Source organism: Babylonia areolata, chromosome 30, assembly GCF_041734735.1.
Source record: "Babylonia areolata isolate BAREFJ2019XMU chromosome 30, ASM4173473v1, whole genome shotgun sequence".
Classification (NCBI taxonomy): domain Eukaryota; kingdom Metazoa; phylum Mollusca; class Gastropoda; order Neogastropoda; family Buccinidae; genus Babylonia; species Babylonia areolata.
In genome coordinates this window covers 10,723,878-10,751,365 of record NC_134905.1, presented here as the reverse complement: position 1 = coordinate 10,751,365, position 27,488 = coordinate 10,723,878, and the positions used below count along the sequence as shown (strand labels likewise).

General features: G+C 43.5%; 1 protein-coding gene across 4 annotated transcripts in view; it reads right to left on the bottom strand.

Moving 5' to 3' along the window:
• LOC143275197 (mitogen-activated protein kinase kinase kinase kinase 4-like) overlaps positions 1-27,488 on the bottom strand; it is a 331,965-nt gene that overhangs the window by 232,778 nt on the left and 71,699 nt on the right. For all 4 annotated transcript variants that reach the window (XM_076579163.1, XM_076579166.1, XM_076579165.1 and 1 more), the window contains exons 9-11: positions 23,655-23,727; positions 23,035-23,092; positions 5,372-5,426 (exon numbers count right to left, since the gene is read on the bottom strand). In XM_076579163.1, coding sequence (XP_076435278.1) covers positions 5,372-5,426; positions 23,035-23,092; positions 23,655-23,727 — 186 coding nt within the window. The remainder of the gene's footprint in view (positions 1-5,371; positions 5,427-23,034; positions 23,093-23,654; positions 23,728-27,488) is intronic.

The window sequence follows — 27,488 nt, the reverse complement described above, 5'->3', positions numbered from 1 at the left end:
ATTGCTGCTATCCCTAAAGCAGATAAGCTCATCATTCTTGGGGACTTCAATGCTAGAGTTGGCTCTGACTACATCTCCTGGGATGGAGTGATTGGAAAGCACGGTGTGGGCCACTGCAACCCAAATGGATTGCTTTTGCTTCAGACCTGTGCAGAGCACGAACTGCTGATAACCAACACAGTTTTCTGCCTCCCTACCCGTAACAGGACGTCATGGATGCACCCTCACTCAAAGCACTGGCATCTCATCGATTATGTCATCGTCAGGAAAAGGGATAGGCAAGATGTACGTGTAACAAAGACCATGTGCGGCGCCGAGTGTTGGACAGACCATCGCCTTGTAGTCTCGAAGCTGAATATTCGAATCCAGCCCAAGAGACGCCCCCAAGGCCAGAAGGCTCCAAAACGGCTTAACATCGCTAAGCTGAAAAACATCACCATCAAACAGTCCTTTGTGGAGCTGCTGGAAGATCGTCTGGAATCTGCCTCTCTGGACAACCAGAATATGGAGTCTGACTGGAGGACCCTGCGTGAGCTGATCTATAGTACAGCTTCAGAGACCCTGGGACCCATGACCAGAAAGCACAAAGACTGGTTTGATGAAAACTGTGATGAAATCAAGCAGCTTCTGGATGAGAAACGCCATCTGCATCAAGCCTACCTGAGCAACCCAAAGTCCACATCAAAAAAGGATGCGTACGATGCCATCCGCAGGACTGTTCAGCAAAAGTTACGCCAGATGCAGGATAAGTGGCTGAGTGACAAAGCTGATGAGATCCAGGGATATGCTGACAGGCACGATATGAAGAGGTTCTATGATGCCTTAAAAGAAGTCTACGGCCCCACATCCTCAGGATCATCCCCCCTCCTCAGTGCAGATGGAAATACCTTGATCACCGAGAAGGAGAAAATTCTCGAACGCTGGGCTGAGCACTTCAACAGTGTCTTAAATCGCCCTTCCTTCATAAATGATGAAGCCATAGACCGTCTCCCACAAGTCCCCATCAACAAAGCACTGGACGATCCGCCAACACCTCTTGAGACCCAGAAAGCAATCCGTCTGCTATCCAGTGGCAAAGCACCTGGCTCAGACTCCATACCAGCAGAGGTCTACAAGGATGGAGGCACTGTGCTGACTGAGAAGCTCCATCAGCTGTACTCACTCATGTGGAAAGAAGAGACGATCCCCCAGGATTTCAAAGATGCATCTATCATTCACTTGTACAAGCGAAAGGGGAACCGGCAAGCCTGTGATAACCATCGGGGCATTTCCTTGCTCTCCATCGCAGGCAAGATACTTGCCAGGATCCTACTAAACCGCCTCACAGCACACCTTGACCAAGGTCATTTGCCTGAGAGCCAATGTGGATTCCGGAAAGAGCGCGGAACCACCGACATGGTGTTTGCTGCAAGGCAGCTGCAAGAGAAATGTCAGGAGCAAAATGCTGATCTGTTCTCCACCTATGTCGACCTCACTAAGGCCTTCAACACCGTGAGTAGAGAGGGACTGTGGAAGATCATGGCCAAGTACAGATGCCCTCGGAAATTTATTTCCTTGGTCAGCCAGTTCCATGAAGGCATGCAGGCTCGAGTCCAGGACAATGGCGAAACATCTGCTCCTTTTCCTGTCACAAATGGTGTCAAGCAAGGCTGCGTCCTGGCTCCAACGCTGTTCAGCCTCATGTTCTCTGCAATGCTTACTGATGCCTTCAGAGATGGCGATGTCGGAATCGGCCTAAAGTACCGAACAGATGGCAAGCTGTTTAACCTCAGAAGGCTTCAAGCAAAAACGAAGGTCATGACAGACATCATCAGAGACTTTTTGTTTGCTGATAATTGTGCCCTCAACGCTGGATCTGAAGCTGACATGCAACTCAGCGTCGACAAGTTTGCCACTGCCAGCAGGAACTTCGGCCTTACCATCAGCACGAGGAAAACTGAAGTTCTCCATCAGCCAGCCCCAGGGAAACCCTACGATGAGCCCAACATCACAGTCAACAGTCAGAGACTCAGTGCGGTGGAGCGGTTCACATACCTTGGCAGCACACTGTCACGAAATGTGACAATCAACGATGAAGTGAACGTCAGGATTGCAAGAGCAAGCGCAACTTTTGGTAGACTGAATGCAAATGTCTGGAACAGAAGAGGCATTAGTCTTGAGACCAAGCTAAAGGTCTACAGAGCAGTAGTTCTCCCCACACTACTGTACGCCTGCGAAACTTGGACAGTGTACCAACGACATGCCAAGAAGCTGAACCACTTCCACACAACATGCCTCAGGAAGCTACTGAACATCAAGTGGCAAGACAGGACCCCAGACACAGAGGTGCTCGCAAAAGCCACCCTTCCCAGCATCTTCACCATCCTGATGAAGTCCCAGCTTCGCTGGGCTGGACACGTGGCGTGCATGCCAGACCATCGGCTGCCCAAAAGGCTCTTCTATGGCGAGCTGCAACAAGGGAAGAGATCACACGGAGGTCAGAAGAAGCGCTTCAGAGATACTCTGAAAGTCTCTCTGAAAGCGTTTGATATCAACCCTGACTCCTGGGAGGAATCTGCAGTGGACCGTGACAAATGGTGCGCTGCTGTGCACAAAGGCGCCAAGTTGTGCGAGGCCAACAGGACTGCTGCAGCTGTTCAGAAGAGGCAGGCCAGAAAGTCACGGGCAAACAAGCTCCCTGACAATGGTATGCCTGTCTTTGTCTGCCCCAACTGTCAGCGAACATTTCGTGCGCAGATTGGACTATTCAGCCATCTGCGCATTCACAGATAGATTCATGAGCATCCTCCCCCCCATCCCACCACCACCCTCCCCCCATCCCCCAGCTGGATGACAACGATGGTCATCATCGATCTCGATGGACACACCACCATGAAGTTCCAGTATTTTCTATGTGAGGTGGAAGGTGTGTGATCACCATTACCTGTATGAAGTTCCAGTATTTTCTATGTGAGGTGGAAGGTGTGTGATCACCATTACCTGTGTGAAGTTCCAGTATATTCTATGTGAGGTGGAAGGTGTATGATTCCAATATATTCTATCTGAGGTGGAAGGTGTGTGATCACCATTAACTGTCTGAAGTTCCAGCACATTCTTTTTGAGGTGGAAGGTGTGTGATCACCATTACCTGTATGAAGTTCCAGTATATTCTATGTGAGGTGGAAGGTGTGTGACCACCAACCCGATCCCTGATGGGGAGGAAATTGATAAAACCAGAATGAAAAAGTTGTAAATATTGTGTAAAATTTGACTAGTTAGATAAAAAAAAAGGAGGAATTTCAAGTTTTTGCTAAGACTGAGGACTGAGATAGTGAAAATGTGTATGTATGTTTGAAGATAATTAGTGAATAATGTGAACTGAACACATGAGCTTCTGACATCAGAATAGTCAGTATTGAAATAAATGCCACCCAGATACATTGGAAATGAAAAGGGCTTGGACAGGGTGGAAAGACTGCACAGTAAATAATGGAAAGACACCATAAACGTATTGGAACACACACCCACACACACAGACAAAACGCAGAAAGACAAGCACTGAAATTGTTTTCTTTTCAGTCTATTTCCCCTCATACAATTTTTGCAGCTCTTAGCTCCACTTGGCCTTCACCAGCAGCTGCAGGGTGATGTGGAATCACTGAAACACAATGTGTTATAACTAAATCAGAGATAGCATGTAGTGTTCAGTGTCCCATATCTGTTTATGGTGCACCCTTTTACCCTTCTGCTCTATAAAAAAAACACCAAACATCACTGAACAATCATTCAGTGTGGGTACATCATGTTCGACTGGCTCTCAAATGTTGGCAACATTCATTTAACACTGATCTTCTCCCTGTCTTCCCTCTGCCACTCACCCTCCCTCTGTGCTAAGAGTGTGTACATGTGTGTACTCTGTGTGTGTGGGGAGGGGTGTGGGGAAGGTGGGAGAGGGTGCAGGGGGGGGGGGGTTCAAAGAAACTGATATGGAATATACATCTACCATCAAACTGCCCCAAGCACGATATATATCTTTACTGCTCTCCTTGTGGTGGAAGAGCATGTGCCGAAGGCTTGGCTGCATTTCCAGACTGGAAATACTGACTGCAATCACAGAATGCCATACAGAAGCCCCACATTTACACACTGGCAATAACTATTCACACACACACACACACACAGACACACAACACAATCACACATGGATATTCACACAATGGAACACACAGACACCCCCCCCACACACACACACAGCATGCACATAAACATAGGCGGTAATGTTAGTGCTGCGCACAAATATGCAAGGACGCACACACAAAAACATACAAACACAAATGCACACACACATTGGTATATGGCATGCATGTTCTGATTTACATGCATGTATGCATACTTGTGTATGAGTGTGCTTGTGTGCGCGCAAGCACGTGCACACGAGCGTGTGTGTGTGGAACCATATTATTCACTGAGTTTATTTTTGTGTGCACAATCAAAATGTTATAAACAACTTCTCTCAATCCCCTGAGGACAATGTTTTCGACAAAGGGCTATTTTGATGGAGGATCAGAATCTAACCTAACACCACAAGGGCTTCATGACTGAACTCAGCACCATGCTGCTTCTGTGAGAATTTGCAAAACTGTTTCTGACTGTGCTTACAGACTAATGTGCATTTTCATCACGTGTTGAACTACTGAGATATTGTTGTCCAAAGCATAACTGAAGAATAAAGCATCAGAAACAGAAGAAAAGATCAATCCTCCTATATATGAAAATGACTCACCCAAGGGATTCCAGTGCCAGCGCAAACTCCTGTTCAACCTCCAACTTGTACAAGCAGCGGTGAAGGCAGAAAGATGGTCAGGTAAAAAAAAAAATACAAGCCTTCTGTTTCCCTGAAGCCGATTCGTCCAATAAGGAATGAACAGCTAAATATGTTTTTGAAGAGTGTGGGTACAACGAGACCCGCTTAATCCAGATCAGCAGACATGTTTAAGCTTCTTTAACATGTATCAGTACTGGTGAATCCGCAACATCATGACTGTGTAGTCAAAAAGGACATCCGGAAAAGGTTCAGCATCATTGTCAAAATGAACAGGAAATTTAAAACTGATGTACAGAAAACTTATAACTGATATTTAATTATTTCTATATATACCAATATTTCTGTTATCAAACAATACTATCTATATCTATTCTAGTCACCCTTTTTTTTTTGTTTAATCTAACATAGCAACTATTTTGTTTTCTCATATCTGTTTGTGGAAGGATGTAAGTATTTGTTTTTAAGGTCATCCAATGCACATATCTGGACAATACACTTGTTCAGTCTGGTATTTCAGTTTTAGAACTCATCCAGGCATGATATGATCAAAGACACAGTAATACTCACGTGGCTTTCCTTCTGCCATTTCAATGGCAGTTATTCCCAGTGACCATAGATCACTCTGCACACATACAGAACCAAACATCTCACTCAGGATTGCTCCAAAGCTTTCCTCAACACAAAACTGTCACATTCACAAAAAAAAACACTAAGACAAACCCACAAAATACAATTCATGACACAGTATCCCAACCATTTAGCTCCTTATGGCAAATAAGAATAGGCCATGCTGAGGATGCCAGCCATTCTGCTTAATTTATCATCCCCAGATGAATATATAAAAAAAAGATCCACAAAATATGATTATGAAAATATTCACAATATTTACTACTACAGTGTTTCCATCACAATAAAAAACAAAACAAAAAAAAAAACAATGTACGTTTACTGGGCAAGGTGAGAGAAAATGGGAAGGGAGACAAGGGGAAGACATAGGGTCAGGGGGTGATAAATGGCAGGAAAAAACATCAATCAAATGTGTCATTCACAAAATTTATCACTGTTTCCCTTGACACCAAACAAACCAAAAAATCTGTAAAAATGTACTAGGTAAGATGAGTGGAGGTGGGGGCGGGAGGGGCAAATGGTGGAGGGAGAGAGGGAGAGGAAGGTTTAAATTATCCTGTTAAACACCGCATGTACTGTGTATATATCTGAAGAAGAATCTTAAATCACTTCTACAGACGAATTATTAGTGAATGACAGAGAGGGCCGAGAAACACCTAGAAACCGGCCGAAACCGCGCGCAAATTGACCGTTGAAGTTATGCAACGCTTAGCGGACCCATCATGACTGTGAGCTGGGTGGGCAGCATTTGAAATCGTGTAGTGTAGCTGAATGAATCCGCCAGGTGTTAAGATCACGCTGGTCAGTTTTTACAGGCAACCTGCAAGCTTCAGAACAAAAGCTAAGTGATTTTTCTGTGAATTTGATTAATAATTTGTCATGGCGCTATTGTTTAATGTTTGAATTATTAGTAAATTATTGAGAGGGCTCAAAACTAGAGAAGGACCTGTATTTTTCTGCAAAATAAAATCTGCTACGCAACAATACCCAGATGCACCCTTCCACTGGCTAAGAGGAGACAACCTGACAAAAATCCCCAGTCCCACGGCTTTCATACAGTACCAATGGGATGAATGGCTGTTGGGTTAAACAGTCACTAACTGTATGCAGTCTGGCCTTAGGGCGACACCAGGCTGACGGACTCCACACAGATGGACATCCATTGCCCTTCCCTGATAAGAGGCTCTGTCAGGGCGACCGAACTTTTCCCTCACCACATAGAACACCCTTCTATGGATACTTACAAAACCCTGTCTTGCGTGCACCTCGGGGATCAGCTGCATAGCACGAGACATAAATTCAGATCCCCAAAACCCCAAAACAAGCATGGCAAAAGAGGTGGGAAAAGATTGTGCTTAGGTAGCAGAATGACAAAAGCAGAGCGGCTATCAAAGAAATTCTTTAGAATCGGCAGTTGGAATTGTTCCAGCGCGAGAATGAGAATCTCAACAATTGAGAAATTGGCATATGATTTTGACATTTTATGTCTCCAAGAGACCAGGGCAAGTGCAGACAGACCAATACATTTTGAGAATTTCACAGTCTTTCAAAGGAATGAAGGAAGAGGAGTAGCAATCATACTGAACAAAAACATAAAAAACAAAGTTTCCACCATAAATCTAGAGAAATGGTGTAGCAACTCATGTGAACTAGTGGGGGTGCGTCTCGAAAAACCTGACGGAATTCACAAAAGCATCGTGCTCATCAATGCCTATGTTCACCCAGGAACCTGCACAAGAAAAGAGGATTGGGTCTTTTTAGAGGAAATAGAGAACGAACTTGGAGACTCAGTCATTATCTGTGGAGACCTCAATGCAAGATCCAAGCTATGGGACCAGCGGAACACCAACCCACAAGGACTCACACTTGAAGGAATGATAGGGGAAATTCTTCTTAGCCCATTAACAACCACATCCCCAACTCGCCTTGGAACAAGACAAGGGGACAGTGACAGTGTGATCGACATCGCTCTAACATCTCCAAAATTCAGAGCAGAAATGAATGCAGAGACGCTTCCACACCAAGGCAGTGACCACCTCCCGGTAGTTTTCAGTCTACAGAAACTGTCAGATAAACGCTGCATGAAACCGCGTGATCCATTTCAGTATGAAACCAAAGAGACAACCGTCATCGAAAAATTAAGACGCAGAAGAAACAAAAGAACGGCACTGAACAGGATGCAAACTATTCAGCCCCCATGGTGGAATACTGACACAGAGAGAGCCTGGATAGAAAAACATGCGGCTGTCAAACTTTGGCAAAAAGAATGAACAAAACCATCTCCAGACAAAGATATTGAAACAAAAATGAAAGAAAAAACTAAACAGTTTGAAACCATTGCTCAAGAGGCAAAAACGACAAGTGGAAACAGTTTTGCGAGGCACTCAGTTATGACTCAACATTGACAGAGTTCTGGCAATTTTATCGTCGCATGGAAGGGAAAACGTGCACAACAACAACCCCAGACATGGTAGACACTGACGGAACCAAGCTTAAGACAAACGAAGAAAAAGGATCCGTCCTGCTCAAACGTTTCATACAACAGAGCGATCAAAGAAACTTAGATGAGAAAAAGAAATATGTTGAGAAGTTAAACCAAACCCTTATGCAGACTGGACCTGATGATGACTTGACAATAGATGATCTAAATGAAGCAATAGCTAAATGCAAGAAAGAATCTGCCCCTGGCCCAGACAAAGTTCGCTACTCGGACATCAAGGAACTATCGGAAGAAGACAGAAGCAAACTTTTCAATCTATATCAAAACAGTTTCCACAATGGACATGTGCCGGAGGACTGGACACACAGCTTCTTAAAACCCATACCAAAACCAGGAAAGGACCATCATCAGGTAAGCGGCTACCGGATCCTAACCATGCAAAACATCGCTGGAAAGCTCATGGAACGCATGATAGCCAGGAAACTTACAAGGGATCTTGAACACAGGCACATTCTCCCTTCAAATCAAGGTGGTTACAGAACAGGCAAGTCCACATGGGAAAATGCAGCTGCTTTTGCATATGAGGTGTATGAAGGATTTCAAAGGAAAGAAGAAACACTAGCAGTAGCAATCGACCTTGAAGATGCCTACAATAAAGTCCAGTTTGCACACCTCATGGAGCTGCTACTAAGGTATGGAGTAAGTTTGACACTGACAAGATGGATAGCAGCAGCGCTTCAGGAAAGTACCGTTGTCCTACGCCTCAGAGATTGGATGTCTGCACCTTCAAAACTATCCATGGGACTGCCACAAGGGTCTCCGCTCTCTCCTGTCCTGTACAATGTCTACACGAAGGGCCTTGCAGACTTAAACAACAATGGAATAGCTCGGGTGCTTACTCTTGCGGATGATGGCCTGGTCTTCAAAACTTCGAAAGATGCTCAGGAAAGAACCAAAGCCGTCCAGAAACAACTAAACAATATTGCTCAATGGTGCAAAGACACAGGATCTTCCATCAATCCAGCGAAAGCCCAAACGTTGCTGTGCACCCTGAACAACAGAGCAAAGCACCACCTTCTGTGTCATTCCATGGGATTCAGATCGAGAAAACTGAATGCCTACGCTACCTAGGAATACACTTCGACAGGATGCTGACCTTCAGAAAACATACGGAAAATACTGTTCTCAAATGCAAAAAAGGCCTTTCAGTCTTAAAGGCAATGGCAACCAAAGGTATTGAACAACGCCACCTCTTCCTGCTATACCAATCACTCATCCTCAGTGTGATCGACTACGGACTTGGGCTAACAACACCGTCTCAAAAAAACCTCTTAAAATTAGAAAGAGTTCAAAATGAAGCTATGAGGCTGATCCTTGGAACAACAAAAGACACGCCCACAGAAACCATGCGATACCTGCTTGACCTTCCTTCAGTGCAGGCCAGAAACAAGTTAGAACAGGTCAAGACCTACTTCAAAGCATTAGAAAACCCTCAAAACCCACTGCATGACGCAGTCAAACAACCAAAAGGCAGCCGTCTAGGACGAGGAAGATCATGGATGGGGCAAGCAGAAGACACAATCCAGCTAGTATGCCGACTACAAGACCTGAAAGGAACAAAAGAATGGGAGAAAAACCCCGAAAACCTCAACCATCTATTCAACACAGCCATTTCACCCACTCTAGGAAGACATTGTCGGGAATGGCCAGAGGGCAAAACTGATGCGGAAGTGAAGCTACTCATGGAAGAAAACAGTAAAGAAGAGGACATCATCATATACACAGATGGCTCAGTCACCAAAGACCAATCCGGTTGGGGATTCACTGCGAAACAAAATGGAAAAACAGTTAGGGAAGAGAATGCTGCCTACAAAGTCACAACCTCCAGCCTAACGATGGAAGTTGAAGCTGTGACACATGCCCTCAAGTGGCTATCGTCCATCCATACGCCCGGAAACCAACATGCCATGATTCTAACAGACTCAATGAACCTTATACAGAAAATTGAAAACGGAATGGGAAGCCCAGAGTGGCATAAGGCAATGTGCAACTTTCAGATAAAAAAACTCACATGGTCATACTGCCCGGGACATGCAGGAGTTAAGGGAAATGAGCGAGCTGACAGACTTGCTGGTAACGCAACACCAACGAGCGGCCTACATCCAGGAAAATCGGAAATCCTCAGAAAAGTCAAAGAATATCAAAAAGAACAGGTGCAAGGCCATCACACCATCGATCGCCTCAAAGAAATAAAAGCAGAGAGAGGGAGTGGCTGTAAGTCTAACATGAAAGGTAGAGCACGATGCTTTGCAAATCAAACAAATATCGGCATCATTTCCAAACCAACATTGCACAAATTTCTTCAAAACGGAACAGAGTCTCTGTGGGCTTTTCCAAATACAATAGACTGAGCAACACACTAGACGCCACATTCTTGGCATCAGAGATCTTTTCCCATCCCTCTTGCGGCCAATCAGTGGCAGCCTCTGTGCGTGTGTGTATGTGTGTGTTTGTGTGGGTCTGTGTTTTTGAGTGCGTTTGTGCATGCGTGAGAGTGTAAGTGTACACAAGTGTCAGGAGAGTTCTGTGCATGTGTGTGTGTGTGTTGTGTGTGTGTGTGTGTGTGTGTGTGTGTGAGGGGGAGGTGGGGGTGCAGGGAGGAGGTGAGATAGAGGATGAGGTATGTGAGTGTATGCATGCCTACACTGTGGGAGCATCAGGATACTGGAATGTATATATTATATATATATCTTTGTATATATGTGTGTGGGGTTAGGGGTGGGAGATATGGGCGTGTGTGTGTGTGTGCTTGTACAAGTAAGTGTTCATCTGTGTGTGTGAGTGTGAATGTGAATGTGAGTGTGTGTGTGCGTGTGCGTGTTTGTGTGTGTGTGTGTTTGTGTGTGTGCCGTGGAAGCTGCGATACATAGACTAGAAATGAGTGTGTGGAGGAGGGGGTAGAGGAGGTGCAGGGAAATTTGTGGTGTGTGTGTATGTGCGTGTGTTGGAGCTCATGTACGTTTATATGTATTTGACTGTGCTTTCATATCTGTGAAACTGCTTTTTTGGGGCATATCTGTTATGCATGTGTGGGTGTATGTGTGAATGTGTGTCTTCATGTTTTATGTTTATTTGCTTATTTATCATCATTGGTGTCTTATTTATTTAATTATTTATTTATTATTATTATTATTTTATCATTATTTTCATTACTACTAATCTTTTTTTCTTTTTTTAATCATAATTATTATTTATTTATTTATGTATGTACGCTTATCTATGGGGTTTTTTTTGTTGTTTTTTTCTCAAGGCCTGACTAAGCGCGTTGGGTTACGCTGCTGGTCAGGCATCTGCTTGGCAGATGTGGTGTAGTGTATATGGATTTGTCCGAACGCAGTGACGCCTCCTTGAGCTACTGAAACTGAAACTGCCTTGCCCCCGAATAGTCTGCAAGGCTGAGGGGGTTACCGTGCACCCCCTACCCCGGCCCCCCAGGAATGATGTAGACTAGTCTTAAAATGTTCTTCAGGGTCTGCTGAATTCATTTTTACATGCTCCTAAGAAAAAAACTGGGATGCATTCAGAGTTACCAGAGTTACTGCCCTTGGCACAGGGGTACCCTCTCGAGAACCAGTCAATGAAATTAAGACAAGTTAAACTTCAAACCCACATAAATTATGTCCATTTTGAGGTAACCACCACGTATTACATGTTTTGTTTCAGCAGGGTCTTTTCTATACGAACAAATATCCAGAACTGAAATATCTTCGTTCCTTCACAATTAAGGCTTGTATTGGCCTGCTATCAAATCTTTGACGAATTGACGAAAAATTGTCCTGTTGTTTTGTTTCATCACTTCAATATCAATTTTTCCAGAATTATTTTTATACAGAGACCTGCAAGGGTCTTCTAAGAATCATTTCAGTATGTTTGGATGAACATTTAACCCTTTGGGAAGTCACACTGGTCAGGCTGCTTCCCCTACCCCCAAAATGCTGTTCTGCCAGGAATCGCCTTTTAGTCGCAAAATCGCCTTTTAGTCGCAAAATCATGTGGTTTTTGTGGTTACCATTTACATATGCTATGTTCCTCTGCCTCAGTAAGCAATAAATACTGATTTGAAGAATTTTCATTCAAAACACATTGTATATATATCGTGCAAATAAGCAACATTAGTCAGGAAAATGAAGTTTACCCACCGAGCACCTAACACTCACTGGTTTTAAACGTATTTAGAGTGTTCTGTGATGATTTTACATTTGTTTTCCACACGAAGCCACACAATTTAGCATCTTGAAGGCAATTGTGAGGCCACTGTGGGGCCAACCTGATGTTTATAAATGTAACAAGATTTTGTCTAACTCTCCTATCCTCAAACAGTAAATATTTCAAGTATGTTATTTTATGGGGGCAATATCCGTGGCATGTATGATGGCATGAACAAAGCCTTTGGCCCATGCGTAAACAAGATCGTGCCACTGAAGTCAGCTTCCGGCACCATTATAACAGACCGGAGCAAGCAGGTAGAGAGATGGGTGGAACAGTACCAGGAGCTCTATTCAAGAGAAAACTTTGTTGCAGACACAGCAGTACAGAGCACCGCCAACCTCCCTGTCATGGAAGAACTCGACATCCCACCCTCTGAAGAGGAACTTGCCAGGACCATCAACTCCCTCGCCCGTGGCAAAGTTCCAGGAAAAGATGGCATCCCACCTGAAGTCATCAAGGCTGGAAAAAAGACCACGCTACTCCACCACCTGCACCAGCTGCTACTGCAGTGCTGGGAAGGGACTGTGCCTCAGGAGATGCGTGATGCCAACATCATCACTCTGTACAAGAACAAGGGTGATCGCAGCGATTGCAACAACTACCGTGGAATCTCCCTCCACAGTATCATTGGGAAAGCCTTTGCCCGTGTAGTCCTGAGCAGACTGTAATTACTTGCTGAAGGCGTATACCCTGAGGCACAGTGTGGATTCAGAGCTGGAAGATCAACAATCAACATGGTCTTCTTCTCCTTGGAACAGCTGCAGGAGAAATGCTAGGAGCAGAGACGGCCACTATACGTCGCATTCATCAATCTGAATAAGGCCTTCAACCTGGCCAGCAGGAAAAGCCTCTGCTACTGAAGACTGGATGTCCCCCCAAGCTCCTGAGGATGATCACGTCTTTTCATGAAGAAATGCAGGGCATCGTTCAGCATGATGGATCTTCCTCTGACCCATTCCTAATCAAGAACGGGGTGAAGCAAGGCTGTGTGCTGGCCTCAACACTCTATGGCGTCTTCTTCTCACTGCTGCTGTCCTATGCCTTCAGCCAGTCAGAGGACGGAGTGTATCTCCACACCAGAAGCAATGGCAGTCTCTACAACCTGGCCCGCCTTCACGCTAAAACCAAAGTGCGACAAATTCTCATACGTGAGATGCTTTTCACAGTCGATGCAGTTCTGACAACTCATCAACCGCTTCGCCTAAGCATGCAGATAGTTTGTCTTGACTATTAGCCTAAAGAAGACTAACGTCATGGGCCAGGACGTGAGCAGCACCCCAAGCATCTCCATTGGTGACGTCACACTTGAGGCCATCGAGGACTTCACATGCCTCGTCTCCACCATCTCCAGTAGCCTCTCCCTGGATGCCGAACTCAACAAGTGGACTGGCAAAGCAGCTACAGCCATGGCCCGCCTGGCAAAGAGGGTCTGGGACAATCCCATGCTGACCATCAACACCAAGATGCAGGTGTACCAAGCCTGTGTGCTTAGCACTCTGCTCTATGGCAGAGAGACATGGACCCTCTACTCTCACCAAGAACGCAGACTCAACACATTTCACCTGCACAACCTCAGGAGAATTCTGGGGATCACGTGGCAAGACTGTGTACCAAATAGGAAAGTCCTTGACCAGGCAGGCATCTCCAGCGTGTTTGCACTCCTGACCTGGTGCCGTCTGCGGTGGCTCGGCCACATCAGACAAATGGATGACGGGCAAATCCCCAAGGACATCCTCGAGCTCGCCACTGGTTCCAGATCTACAGGAAGACCTGTCCTACGCTACAGGGATGTCTGCAAATGAGACATGAGGGCAGGCGACATGGACCCAGCAGGTTGGGAGGCGGTGGCTGCAGACCGCAACAGCTGGAGAAGGACCGTGAAGGCATGTGTCCAGAGGAGCGAGGCGAAGAGAGAACAGCACTGGGAAGAGGGAAGAGAGCGCAGACAGCAGACGGCAGAATCCATATCCTCTGAACCAGGCGCAACTTTCACCTGCAACAACTGCAACAGAGCCTGCCGATCCAGGATCGGACTGTACAGCCACAGCAGGCGCTGCAACTAAACAACTTGACTGAACCAGAAGCAGAGTTCCATTGTCTCCCGAGACAGGCGGACGCCAACAACAATGTACACACATACATACATATATCACAATTGTGTGTGTGTGTGTGTGTCCATGCGTTAATGCTTGGCATTATGACTGCGTTGAAGATAATGGTTGTAATAGTTCACTGTTTGGTTGGGGTGACTATGTTGTTCGCATTGGATGGTTTTGGAGATTTTTACACGTGGCTGTGATTTTTGTGTAGAGCGTTTCTTATCTGTCATGTTTTAGTCGTGTGATATGCCTGGAGTATTATTGTATTTTAATGAAAGGCGCGATAGAAATCAACTATTCTTATCATTATCACTTTTTAAAGCCACTATGGTAAGGTTGTGGTTTGTCATCATCCATTTTGAAAGCATTGTAAAGGGAGTACTAGTACTGATAACATCCAGAAATTAGCATACAGAGCGTGATTCGCTTTTACTCTTCACGGATAACTGAAGTCGATAAATCAATATTTCTGAATAGTGGTTATTGGGACACACCAACAAGAAATGTGAAAAATCCTGAAATAGCACTAATGTGTGTGTGTGTGTGTGTGTATGCACGCACGCACGCGCGCGCGCACACACACACACACACGTCATGGGGCAAACAGCGAAGCATCTCTTTGGACACACTTGATATTCCTCATGTGGCACTAAAGAGGTTTATTCAGGTGTGTGTGCGTGCATGCATGTGTGTGAGCTGTGTGTGTGTGGGTGTGGGTGTGGGTGTGTGTGTGTGCATGAGTGTGTGTGAGTGCGGAGTGTGCATGTGTGTTGGAGAAAGATAGCACGTGTATGTAAGTGTATGCATGCATGTGTATTATGTGTGTGTGGGTGTGGGTGTGGGTGTGTGTGTGTGCATGAGTGTGTGTGAGTGCGGAGTGTGCATGTGTGTTGGAGAAAGATAGCACGTGTATGTAAGTGTATGCATGCATGTGTATTATTATCAATGCAACCCTGTGCGTGCTTGCATGCACGTGCATGTGTGTGGGAGAGAGAGAAAGAGAGAGAGAGTCTCTCTGTGTTTGTATGCACATGTGTATGTGTTTTCAATTCAACTCCACGAAGAAAATCGCAAAAGCGGAATGAACAAAACAATGTTTCAACGCTTGGCTTATATCACAGATTGACATAAGCTTACAGCTGGGCCAACAACAAAGTGAGAACTGTTTGATCAATGGTTTCTCCATTGCAATGGGAAGTCATTTACAGCTTTTACGTTTGTAAAGGACTATGACTGATAAATAAGCAAATAAATGTAAAACATGAAGACACACATTCACACATACACCCACACATGCATAACAGATATGCACCAAACATGCAGTTTCACAGATATGAAAGCACAGTCAAATACACATAAACGTACATGAGCCCCAACACACACACACACACACCACACACACATTACCCTGCACCTCCTCTACCCCCCCTCCTCCACACACTCATTTCTAGGCTACATATCGCAGCTTCCACAGCACACACATACACACACACACAGAGATGAACACTTACTTGTACAAGCACACACACATACACCCATATCCCCCACCCCCAACCCCACACACATATATACAAAGATATATATATATACACACCCGCACGTTCCAATATCCCATTGCTCCCACAGTGTAGGCATGCACACACTCACACACCTCATCCTCTACCCCCCCCCCTTCACACACACACACATATACGCACATGCACAGAACTCTCCTGACACTTGTGTACACTTACACCCTCACGCATGCAAAAATGCACTCAAACACACAGACCCACACATACACACACACACACACGCACATAGGCTGCCACTGACTGGCCGCAAGAGGGATGGGAAAAGATCATTATTTATCATCATTGTTGTCTTATCTATTTATTTATTTATTATTATTATTATTATTACTACCTTTTTTATATTATAATTAATATTTATGTATTTACTTATTTATGTACGCTTATAGTTGACTTCATCAAGTTTTTGCACTTTATACATATTATTAGTAGTGGTAGTAGGGTTGGTTTTTTTGTGGGTTTTTTTAAATGTATTTATCTATTATTTATTCACCTTTTTTTTCTTTCTTTCTTTTCTCAAGGCCTGACTAAGTGCGTTGGGTTACGCTGCTGGTCAGGCATCTGCTTGGCAGATGTGGTGTGGCGTATATGGATTTGTCCGAACACAGTAATGCCTCCTTGAGCTACTGAAACTGAAACTGAAACTATGACTGAAACTAGGATGCAAGACTGCACTGGCTCTTAGTGCTGCAGCCTTGGGGGCCAGTTGGCCTCTGGGAACCATCCCAATGCTGACTGTCCTGAAACCCTCATGGCCAAGAGAGTGGAGAAGCATCTTCAGCAAACCACTTTCCACTATGACCTCAAAAGTCAAACTCTAGCCCAGTCAGAATAGCAGATGCCTCCTCTTCTGCCTCCTACTCTGGTGGTCATGGTCAGACACAACTATCAAATGTTATTTCATGCATGTAAAGGGGATGAGTCTTTAGATTCCAGATCTAAATGTAACTGCAGCCATGTCAGCTGATAAAAGTCCAGTTTAATGTTGTTTGCTACAAAGTGTTTGGTGTGTTGCAGTGCTACAATTAAGTGATTGTTGCAAAAAGTGACTGGACAGAAATGGAGATCATGCACACACATGTGCATCTTGCACTGTAAAGTGGTAAAATGATACAGCTGAGCCAAAAAAGTAATGCAATCCCAAGAGGAAGGAATTTATTTCAAGAATGGTGAACTGACGTTCTGAGCTTTAAGCTCAATCTTTTCTCAGTGAGGTAGCTACTCTTCACTGACAAGCATTATTAGCAGCAGCAAAGGGGTGTGAGTGTGTGTGTGTGTGTGTGTGTGTGTATGCATACATGCTTGCATTTTGTGTGCGTGTGTGTGTATGCGTGTGTGGGTGAGGGTGTGGGTGTGTGCAAACGTATGTGTAAGGTGCATGCAACTGAGCATGTAAGCGATGGTAAAATGTGTGTACACATCTGTGCGTTTGTGTGTTGATCTGTGTGTATGTGGTTCTGTGTGTCACTGTGTATATGTGTGAAGGTATAATGTGGGTGAGTGCATGCATGTGTGTGTATCAAAAACAACTGCAATAGTGATACGCACCGACATCCAAATGAGAGACAGAGGCCGCATGCATATTTGAACAAAACATAACAATACATGCAGGTAAAGTGGACCAATCTTCAGTATCCTGATTTAAATACAAACTGCACCCATGAAGTGTACTAACACATCATCAACTGATGTAATTTCAGAAACGTGCCAATGATGACGAAAAAAATGAACAATATTAACCGCTTCCCTGCCAGTAATGAGACACTCTCATACCGATTTCAGAAGGTCTATACGCCTGTATACAAGTGTATCTCGTACTAGTTTCGTCATCGAAATATGAGCAATCTAAATGGGAGACAACGCTGAAAATTGGCCCAGACTGCTGTAGGGACTCGAAACAATGGTCCTTTCCCTTTGACCACTCAGCAACTGATCATTACTAAGTGATATTGCCTTGGACCTAATTATATATCCAAGATGGCGGATCAACAGCGTACTTCGACAAGGCGACCTGTTCTTAGGCAATATTCTGCCTTAGAAGTATTGCAGGAAATTTTGAATGATGCAGACAGTGGTGAGGAAGACTTTGATGATGAAGAATCCGTTGGTAGTGACGAGGAGGAGACAGACAGAAACCAACACCAACTGCTTTTGTCAGAAACTGGTGTTGATGATGAAGACTCTGGTTACGAGCCTGAATCGTCCACTGATTCAGTGACTGAAGCAGAGTCAGACGCCACTGAAATGGAGGTGGAACCAGTACCCAGTACGAGTACTGCACCCCCTCCTGTTGTGAGAGGTCGAGGAAGAGGAAGAGGCAGAGGACAAGGGGCAGTTGCGAGGGGGAGGGGCAGAGGGTGTGGTCAGTCACACCTGGTTCAAGAATGGACGCCAGCAGAAAACCGACCACCAAACCCCGCTGTTCAGTTCACGGGAAATCCAGGCCTAAAGTGTGACACAACCAACTTTAGGGCAGTTGATTACATGGGTCTGTTTTTTGACCAGGACATCATCAACCACCTGGTCATCCAAAACAATTTATATGCGCAACAGTATCTGGAATCCCACCCCAATCTGCCTCCATTTTCCCGAGCTACCCAGCGGGAGCCAGTTTCACAAGTGGAGCTGAAAAAGTTTCTGGCCCTAGTGCTTCTGATGGGCATCATCAAACTGCCTACCATCAAGCTGTACTGGTCAACAAAAGTCCTATACAGGATACCAGTATTCAGCTCGGTCATGACCAGAAACAGATTCCAGGTCAGTTTTTTTTCTTATTCTTTTGTTTGTTCCTTCTCCCTCCCTCTCTTCTTTTTATTTGTTCATTCTCTCTCCCCCTCCCCCGTCCCTCTCTCTCTCTCTCTCTTAGTGATACAAGCATGTATAATAAGATGTTGCTGGTGTGTGTGTGTGTGTGTGTGAGAGAGAGAGAGAGAGAGAGAGAGACAGAGACAGAGACAGAGAGACTCTGAATGTTTGTTTTTGTGTGTGTGTCATTATATGTGTGTGTGTGTGTTGTTGTTGTTGTCTTCAGTTTAACGTCTTTCCACTTGAAGTGATATTAGACAAGGGAAAAAAAACAAAACAAAAAAACAAAACAAAAAACAAACAAACAAAAAAAAACACGTGGGGGTATGGGTTGTGGGAAGGGGAGGGGTAAAAGTGTGTGTATGTGTGGTGGGTGAATAGGGAGAGACAACACTAGGTAAAATGGAAACGTTATTAACGCCAATCTCAAACAACTATAACAACTATAACAAATGTCCTATAGGACTACGCAGCAAACCTTCTGCAATAACAAATAACATACTGGAATTGCTAATAACACATTCAAAAGAACTTTTGGTGAAGTCTGGCAAAAAACATTTTAGATTCCGACATCCAAATATTACATGGTTGCTAGAAATATGTTCTCCACATATGCACATATTTGCTGAACTTAGTTATAAAAGCGTTCAGTTTTATCCTATTTGATAATGCATGAATCTGCCTTAATCTTACTGAATTACTGTATGTATTTGATTGACTGATAGTTCCCGGTTGTTGAATATTAATAACACTATGGTGTAAAGCCTTCCTGGTATAATTCTCTGACTTTGTTCCATGATGTTTTTTCTAGTATTCGATAACCCTCTTGTACAGACAGAGGCACATAGTTTTATGGTTCCCGGTTCGTTTTTTGCACCTTTTCTTGCAGCCCTGTCCGCCCATTCATTGTTGAGAATACCAAGATGTGAAGGAACCCAGCAAAACATAATATGTGTTCCTTTTAAGCTTAAAAGATGTAAAATGTGGCTGATTTCTATTATGATTTTGGATTTGTTCTTACAATTTAATGAGTTAAAAGCACATAATACAGATTTGGAATCAACGCAAAACAAGACTTGTAGAAGGCAAATTGGAAGATCAAGAATATGATTTAGAGCCATAAGAACAGCAATAAGTTCAGCAGTGAATACTGAATGATTTTTACCAATATAGTATGATCTTTCCGTTTTCAGTTCTGGTATAACGAAAGCTGAACCTGCTTGGCCATTGTCTAATAGTGAGCCGTCTGTGTAGATATGTAAATGATCAAAGTATCTATTTTGAAGGTGTACTCGGACTTCCGTTGCCATGATATTTGGATTTTCATTCTTTTTAATGTCAGTATGATTAACATCAAATTGTGCTTTATTCATCTCCCAGATGGGGTATGGACTTACAGTCTTCTGTGTATCTACGTCATCTGAATTAATTTCAGACTTTTCGAACAGGTTTGACACAAACGTGCCAATGGGTGTTAAATAAGATATGTTTTTAGCTCTTTTAGGGAAGTTGTTTTCGGATGTAATTTTTACTTCCTCTGATGTATAATTTTCAGTTATTGGGCTTCTCAATATGTTTTTAGCATATGCGAGATTTCGGTGTTCATCTAAAGGTAGTACTCCTATTTCTGTGTGTGTGTGTGTGCAGCTGATTAACTGTTATTCAATAATGTTTCAGGTTATCCTGCAGTTCCTCCACTTCCATGACAACTCCACCATGCCAGCACAGGGAGATCGTGCATACGACCGCTTGTATAAAATCCGGCCGATACTGGACCACCTGCACTAGAAGTTCCAGGAGGTGTATGAGCCACAACAAGCAGTGTGTGTTGACGAGAGCCTGCTGCTGTGGAAAGGCCGATGAAGCATGCCAGGTTCGGTATAAAAATCTACCTGTGCTGTGAATCTGATGGCGACATCAAAGGAAGTGGGGGTTACTGCTACCGATTCAAGGTCTATGCTGGGAGGGAGGATCCAGTCAACGAGGTGCAGCCTGTTCTCCAAGCTGTCGGTGCTGACAACCCGGAGCTGTCTGCCAATGAGAAGATGGTGCTGTACCTGATAGCCCCCCTCTTGAACAATGGCTATCAAGTGTACACTGACAACTGGTACAGCAGCCTCAGGCTGTACCTCTACCTGCTGGAAAAAAAAACACCTTGGCCTGTGGCAGTCCGGGAGAACCAGGGAATACTGCAGCAACTCCACAACATCCAGCTGAACCCAGGCTCCTCGGCTGCTCTCTGTGGTGACGGCAAGACTGTCACCACCAAGTACCACAGCACCAAGGTGGTTCACCTCCTCTCCACTGCGCATAGCCACGCAGAAGCACCCATCCGTGATCGGGGACAACAGGGCATCACCAGGCAACCTGATGTGTCAACTCAGCACAACAAGAATATGGGTGGGGTGGACAAACAGGATCAGCTGCTCCATATGACTGCATGAGGAAGTCCATGAAGTGGATGAAAAAGCTTTTCTTTCACTTCATGCAAGTCGCCGCCTGCAATGCCTTCATCCTCCCGAAATCTATGGACGACTCCTAAAAACTCTTTTGAGTTTTCTGGAGTCAGTCACTGTTGACTGGATCTGGCCTGATCAGGTACCTGCTGTGGAGGAGATCAGGTCAGATGATGAAGTGTGTCTGACTGCCAGGCACTTCATGTTCCCCCTGCCAACAAATCCCAACAAGCCCCAGCCCACCAAGCCCTGCAGGGTGTGCAGGAAGAAATTGGGTGTCCAGCGGGAAACCCAGTATCACAGCCCTGACTGTCCATCCTGCACTCTGCTACCCACAGTGCTTCAAGGACTACCACACAAAATTTGTGTATTGGCAGTGAACATAGATGTACTTTTTTTTTTTTTTTTTTTTTTTTAAATCTTTCTTCAAACTGTGGTTTCAGTGTGTTTTTATTTTGGTTGTGTGTTTATTCCCATTTTCTTTTTGATGTAGGTCTTCATATTATGTGGTGTGGGTTTATCTTTCAATGAGAAAACAACAACAGAAAACAAAACAATACCGTCTCCAGAAGCCCTACAGTATCTGCAAACAGAATCAACGAATGAGGTGTGATTCATGTTTCATATAGTTTTATACCTAGATTGTGCTACCCCTTGTTGTTCAAGGATTACAACTCATAAGAACAATTACTGGCAGTAATGTGAATACCAGATGTTTACTCTGATGTTCCATGAACACTAACACCAGTTTTTACAGTATTTTTATGTTTTTTTGTGTTGCAGTGTATGCGTTTATGCTCTGAAAGTAGGTTTATTTTGGGAAAAAATGATAATTCTATCAATTTTGACTTGCTAAATGCCCACAAAATCAAGTTATATTGATATCTCATCATAGCCCAGAGTATAAGAAAGAAACATGCAAACTTTCAGAGAAATATTTCAACAAATATTTTAGTAATGAACAGATTAGTGAACCCACTGAAAAAAGTGAAATTCTGTCCCTTTGTACTGGATTGTGGGTACCCCCAGTTATGCATGGATTACACCTCAGAAAAACTCTTACTGGCTGTAATGTAAGTACCAGATGTTTGCTCTGATGTTCTATGAACGCTAACTTCAGTTTCTGCAGTGTTTTTGTGGTTTTATATGGTGCAGTGTATGTGTTTACATCTAAAATCAAATTATTATGGTATCACATCATGGCTCAGGATATGAAAAAAAAACCAAGCAAAGTTTCAAAGAGATATTTCAAGAAATAAGTCAGTAGTGATCAGATTAGTAAAGCCACTGAAAAAAGTGAAATTATGTCCCTTTCTGCTGGAATGTCAGTACCCCCAGTTATGCATGGATTACATCTCAGAAGAACAATTACTGGCTGTAATGTGTGTGCCAGATGCTTGTTCTGATATTCAGTAAACACAAAAAAGTATCTATGCAGTGATTTATGTGGTTTTATGTGTTGCTGTGTATGTGTTTATGCTCCAAAAATGTTATTTCTTAGAAATTATTATTTTTCCCTCACTAAATACCCACAAACCCAAATTATTTTGGTATCACAGCACAGCCAAGATTATCAGGAAAAAACATGCAAAAAATCATATGGATATCTAAATAAATGAATGAACAGTGAACAGATTAGTGAACCTAGCGAAAAAAAGCAAAAATGTACCCCAGCACACAGCAGTACAAAAAAGCTATTATATTATAGCAGTGAAGGGGTTAATACTCATACATAAAATGCCATGAAAGTTTATCTTCAGTGACAAATGTGTGTGGCACTTCTTTGCTTGGCGTGCGTGCATGTGTGCAAATGTGTGTATGCGTGTGGTAGGTTTCATGGTCAGAATGATCATGGTTTTTGTTTTACTTGGCTGTAGTGCTGTAGTCTGGGGGGCGTGAACTGTAGAAACTGCAGAGGAATCATAATACTAGGTAAATCTGCTTCTAACTAGTGATTGATTACCCGGTTGTCGTAGGTGGCATCTGGGTTTTCATCACAGGCTATCACTTCTGGTGCCATCCTGTACAAAACAGACACTTGGGTCATTATCCTTATAACACACACAGACACACACACACACACACACACACACACACACACATACACACAGACACAGACAACTTATATTGTCTATCATCAACTTGCTGATGGATCTCATCATGGCTGGAGCGTTCTGGGTATTTTTTAGTTCCCATAACCTGCAGAGCTTTGAACTGGATTGAATAATCTTTAATATGCATGTTTGATCATCTGCACACACAGGAGGTTTAGGCACAACCAGGTCTGCGCATCTGTTGACCTGCTGGGAGGTAAGTAAAAAAAACTCCTCCCATCATCCAGCAGATGCTGCTGGTACTGAACCCAGGACATCAGACAGAAACTCCAGTGTTCTAACCATTTCTCTCTTTCACACACATACACACACACACCCACACAAAGTTCAGAGCTCTCACCAGTCTTCACACACACAGCCTCTTCATTCTACTTGAGGAACACCACACATTGTAATTAACATAACCTTTTTGGCTCAGTATGAATGCCAACAATCCACAATAACTAAAGAAGACAGCAAACACACTGACCAGTAGGGTGTACCAATGAAGGTGTTGCGACGACCAATTGTCTTGTCCAACTGTGCACTGACACCAAAGTCCACTGCAGACAGGAGAAAGGAAATATCTGACTCTTCAGTCAGCTTCACCTTGTCAGTGTGAACCTTACAGGTAGGTAGGTAGGTAGTAAGACAGGGTGTGCGTGTGTGTGTGTGTGTGTGTGTGTGTGTGTGTGTGTTAGTGTGTGTGTGTGAGTGTATGTTTGTGTGTGTGTGTGTGTGTGTGTGTGTGTGTGTGTGTGTGTGTGTGTGTGTGTGTGTGCGCGCGTGGTTTCTTTATTCAATTCTTGTATGTACAATACATAATTAGCTTATTTCTTTTACTGTCTTTCCACACTAATATCACACACACACACACACACACACACACACACTTTGTAAAATAACATGAACATTAAAAAAAAAAAAACAATCTTAGAATAAGACACGATTCTATAAAATCATTATAAATTGTCAAATGGCAGGTTTAGTATTAAAACCCCTCAGCAATATACAGTAAAAGAGATATGTTCTAAAGTAACAAGTACATTAACATAAAAGGTTCCTGAATAAGAAGCCCTGCCACAAATTAATCATTATAAACCATAAATCTCATATTGCACACATGATAATTAGAACATGATACTGAACAAAAAGGTAAAACATCAATACTGTACAACTTGAGACTTGCAACTGCCAGTAAAAACATTTGAAAGGATATTCCATAACTAAGATTTCCACACTTTCATATAAAAACACCAGTTTTGTTAAACACAAACACACACACTTTGTAAAATAACATGAACATTAAAAAACACAATCTTTGAATATGAATCGCTTCTATAAAATCATTATAAATTGTCAAATAGCAGGTTTTTTGGTAAATGTCATCAAAACTATCCTCTTTCCTGCCCACCACCGTGGCTGCTTTTCTGACAAGTTTGTCTAATTGGTCTTCGTCTTGTTTGGTCACGTTACTGCCCCAACACACTAACCATAAAACAAGAGAGGCAAGGCCTTCAAGACTCACTTATGATACACTTTAAAAAAAAAATTTTTTTAAATCTAATTGTTAAAATGCATTCTGTATTTGTTATTATAAAGCTTCGCGTTAAAAAAAAAAAAGAAAAAAAAAGTCCTAACCAGATTCGAACCCCGCGTGTTCGGGTGAGAAGAAACTGCATTATCCACTACACTATCGTGGCTCCTTAACTGACGTTCTAAAATTTAACATTTGAACATTTTTTAAAGGGCGATAAATCAATTGCGGTATTCGCAGTGAGAACGCTGTTTAACTCATATTATTCTGGTGTATCTTGGGCATTCAAAAAATCTTTAAGGGCAATAAAAAATTCTTTTTAATGGCTATCGCCGCAATCACACTGCAACATTTAGCCGTTTTCACTAGATCTAGATAGATGTACAAGTTTAGTTACACCCGCCAGGAATGTAGTATGACACGGTCAATTCAATTTCTCTTTTATGTTCATTCTAGTTTTATAGTCTTAAAGTTGATATGAAAATTGAGTATTTTGTTAAACTAAAAACATGCAGAGCCAAGTACAAGTACTTCTAAACGTCGTATGAAGTGAAAAGGACTTCATTTTGAGAAAAGTCAAGACTGGAAATTTTTCGTTTCATTGTGATCAGTTCAAGGGTATTAACTAGCATGGTTTACAATTTTTAACTGTGAATTCCCATGGATTCTGTGGATATTTTTATGGCAGTTTGGGGCATAATCCATAAGTGATGAGGCGTTCACAAATCTTTCTCTGAATAAATATTTAACGGTCTCCTTCTCCAACTTTCCATCACATGTTATCGTGTATTGTCCATTGAATATAGGATTGATCGGGCAGGTCAACAACTTGAAACAAAATGGCATCGTTCGCGTTCGCGAAGAATAAGAGCACGCGCTTTGAATGTGTATAAATATGTGTATGCAACTGATTTTTGCCCATGACCTTCAGGGCTCAGCCAACAGATCTGTAAAGTCCACACGTCGTATTGATTTTAGTATTTTCCGAAAAAGACCACTTGGGCGAATGAACATAGTGAAAGCCCTGTACACTGAGAGTAAAACACACAAGCTTTTTATGGATTGATTATAATTTCAAAATGTAATGTTTAAGATGAGAAAGATCAGTTTAAAGCAAATTAAGTCCCCTAGCATTAATTACAGAGTAATTCCTTTTTTTACTATCTGCACCAAAACTTTGCAAAATAAATAAAACTTCCATGCTTAGCAAAAGAAGTTCCTGTTTGAACAAAAAATGATAATAATGACTGCTCTTGTTGTTGTGTCAGAATATCAGATCAAAGTGCCAAGTTTAGAGAATACAAAAAATATAAATTAACAGTAAATGCAGTTTGCATATAATTAGGCTTCATTTTTTATTTTTTTGTGCCCATCCCAGAGGTGCAATAGGAGGAGTTTGTATTATACTCCATGTTTGGTGTTAAATATACTTACCATGTCAAACTGATGCAAACTAGGCCTATTGGTTTGCTCTGCTTGGCCAAATTTCGCGCGGCTAACAGTGAAAAGATGGGCCCACCGCTCTCAGCCAATCAAACGCCTCTAAAAACTATAAGCGCTTAATCATTCCGTGGCCATGAACAAAAATGCCCCATGAGAACCACGGCGGAGACGCGGGGACGGACGGGCGGGCATTCGAGTTTGACATGGTAAGTATATTTAACACCAAACATGGAGTATAATACAAACTCCTCCTTTTGGTGTCATATACTGTACCATGTCAAACTGATGCAGAATTTAAAGCAAATGGAGGCGGGCAACGCCTACTGGTTCATATGGGGAGCCCTTGTAACTGAGACGGCAGTGTTAGCCGCGACAAAGGAAATCCCCTTGGAACCGTCAGCCCTGGTCATACGGAAATTCCTGAGGTAGAAGTTGATGAAGGGATTCTCAGACGGCCAGAAGGCTGCCTCCAAGACATGCTGCGTTGGCACTGAGTGCTGGAAGGCAGCCGAAGTAGCTATGGCCCGCACTTCGTGTGCCCTGGGATGAAGACAGCTGATATCCCTGTGTGCATGAGAGTAGGCTCTACGAATGACTTGGGAAACCTGGCGGGAAATGGTGCCTGCAGCGATGTCTTTCTTGTAATTCTCATTGAGGGAGATGAGCAGACCCCTCTGAGAAGAACGCCTATGGCGAGACCTATCCCAATAATATTTGAGACACCGAACAGGACAGGTGCCTATCCTCATCATCTTGGGCAAGAATATCAGACAAAGGTCTGACCCTCGGAGAGGGGGAAGGAACCTCAGGGTCTTGGTTCTTAGCCAGAAACTCTGGAAGGAAACGAATAGTGATGGAACCATCTCTGTGGAAGGCCAGATCTTGTGGCATTTCACTAAGCCCGTGCAGCTCACTTCTACGACTGCCTGTGGCCAGCCACAGAAGGAAAGTGGTCTTGAGGGTGAGGATGTCAACAGGAATAGTCCCCAATGGTAGGAAGGGCTGTTTTCGAATGAAATCCAGCACCAGGAACAAGTCCCAGAGGGGCACTCTTCTGGGGTCTCTAGCTTCCTTCAGAGGGGCACCCCTAGCCACCTCTCTGAGCAGGCAATCCACTTCAAAGGCGGAACCACCTAGCTGTTTGCATTGTGGTACAGAAGGCAGACCTGTACCCTCGCACAGAACTAGCAGACAGGATGAACCGAGGAGCAGAGAGCCAGAAAGTTGGCCAGCTGCATGCTCGTAAGGTTCGTAGGGGTAATGCCATGAGCTGTACACCACCGCAACCATATCTTCCAGCGAAAGTCATACAAAGTCTCCATTCCCTGCCTCCTTGCTCTGGTG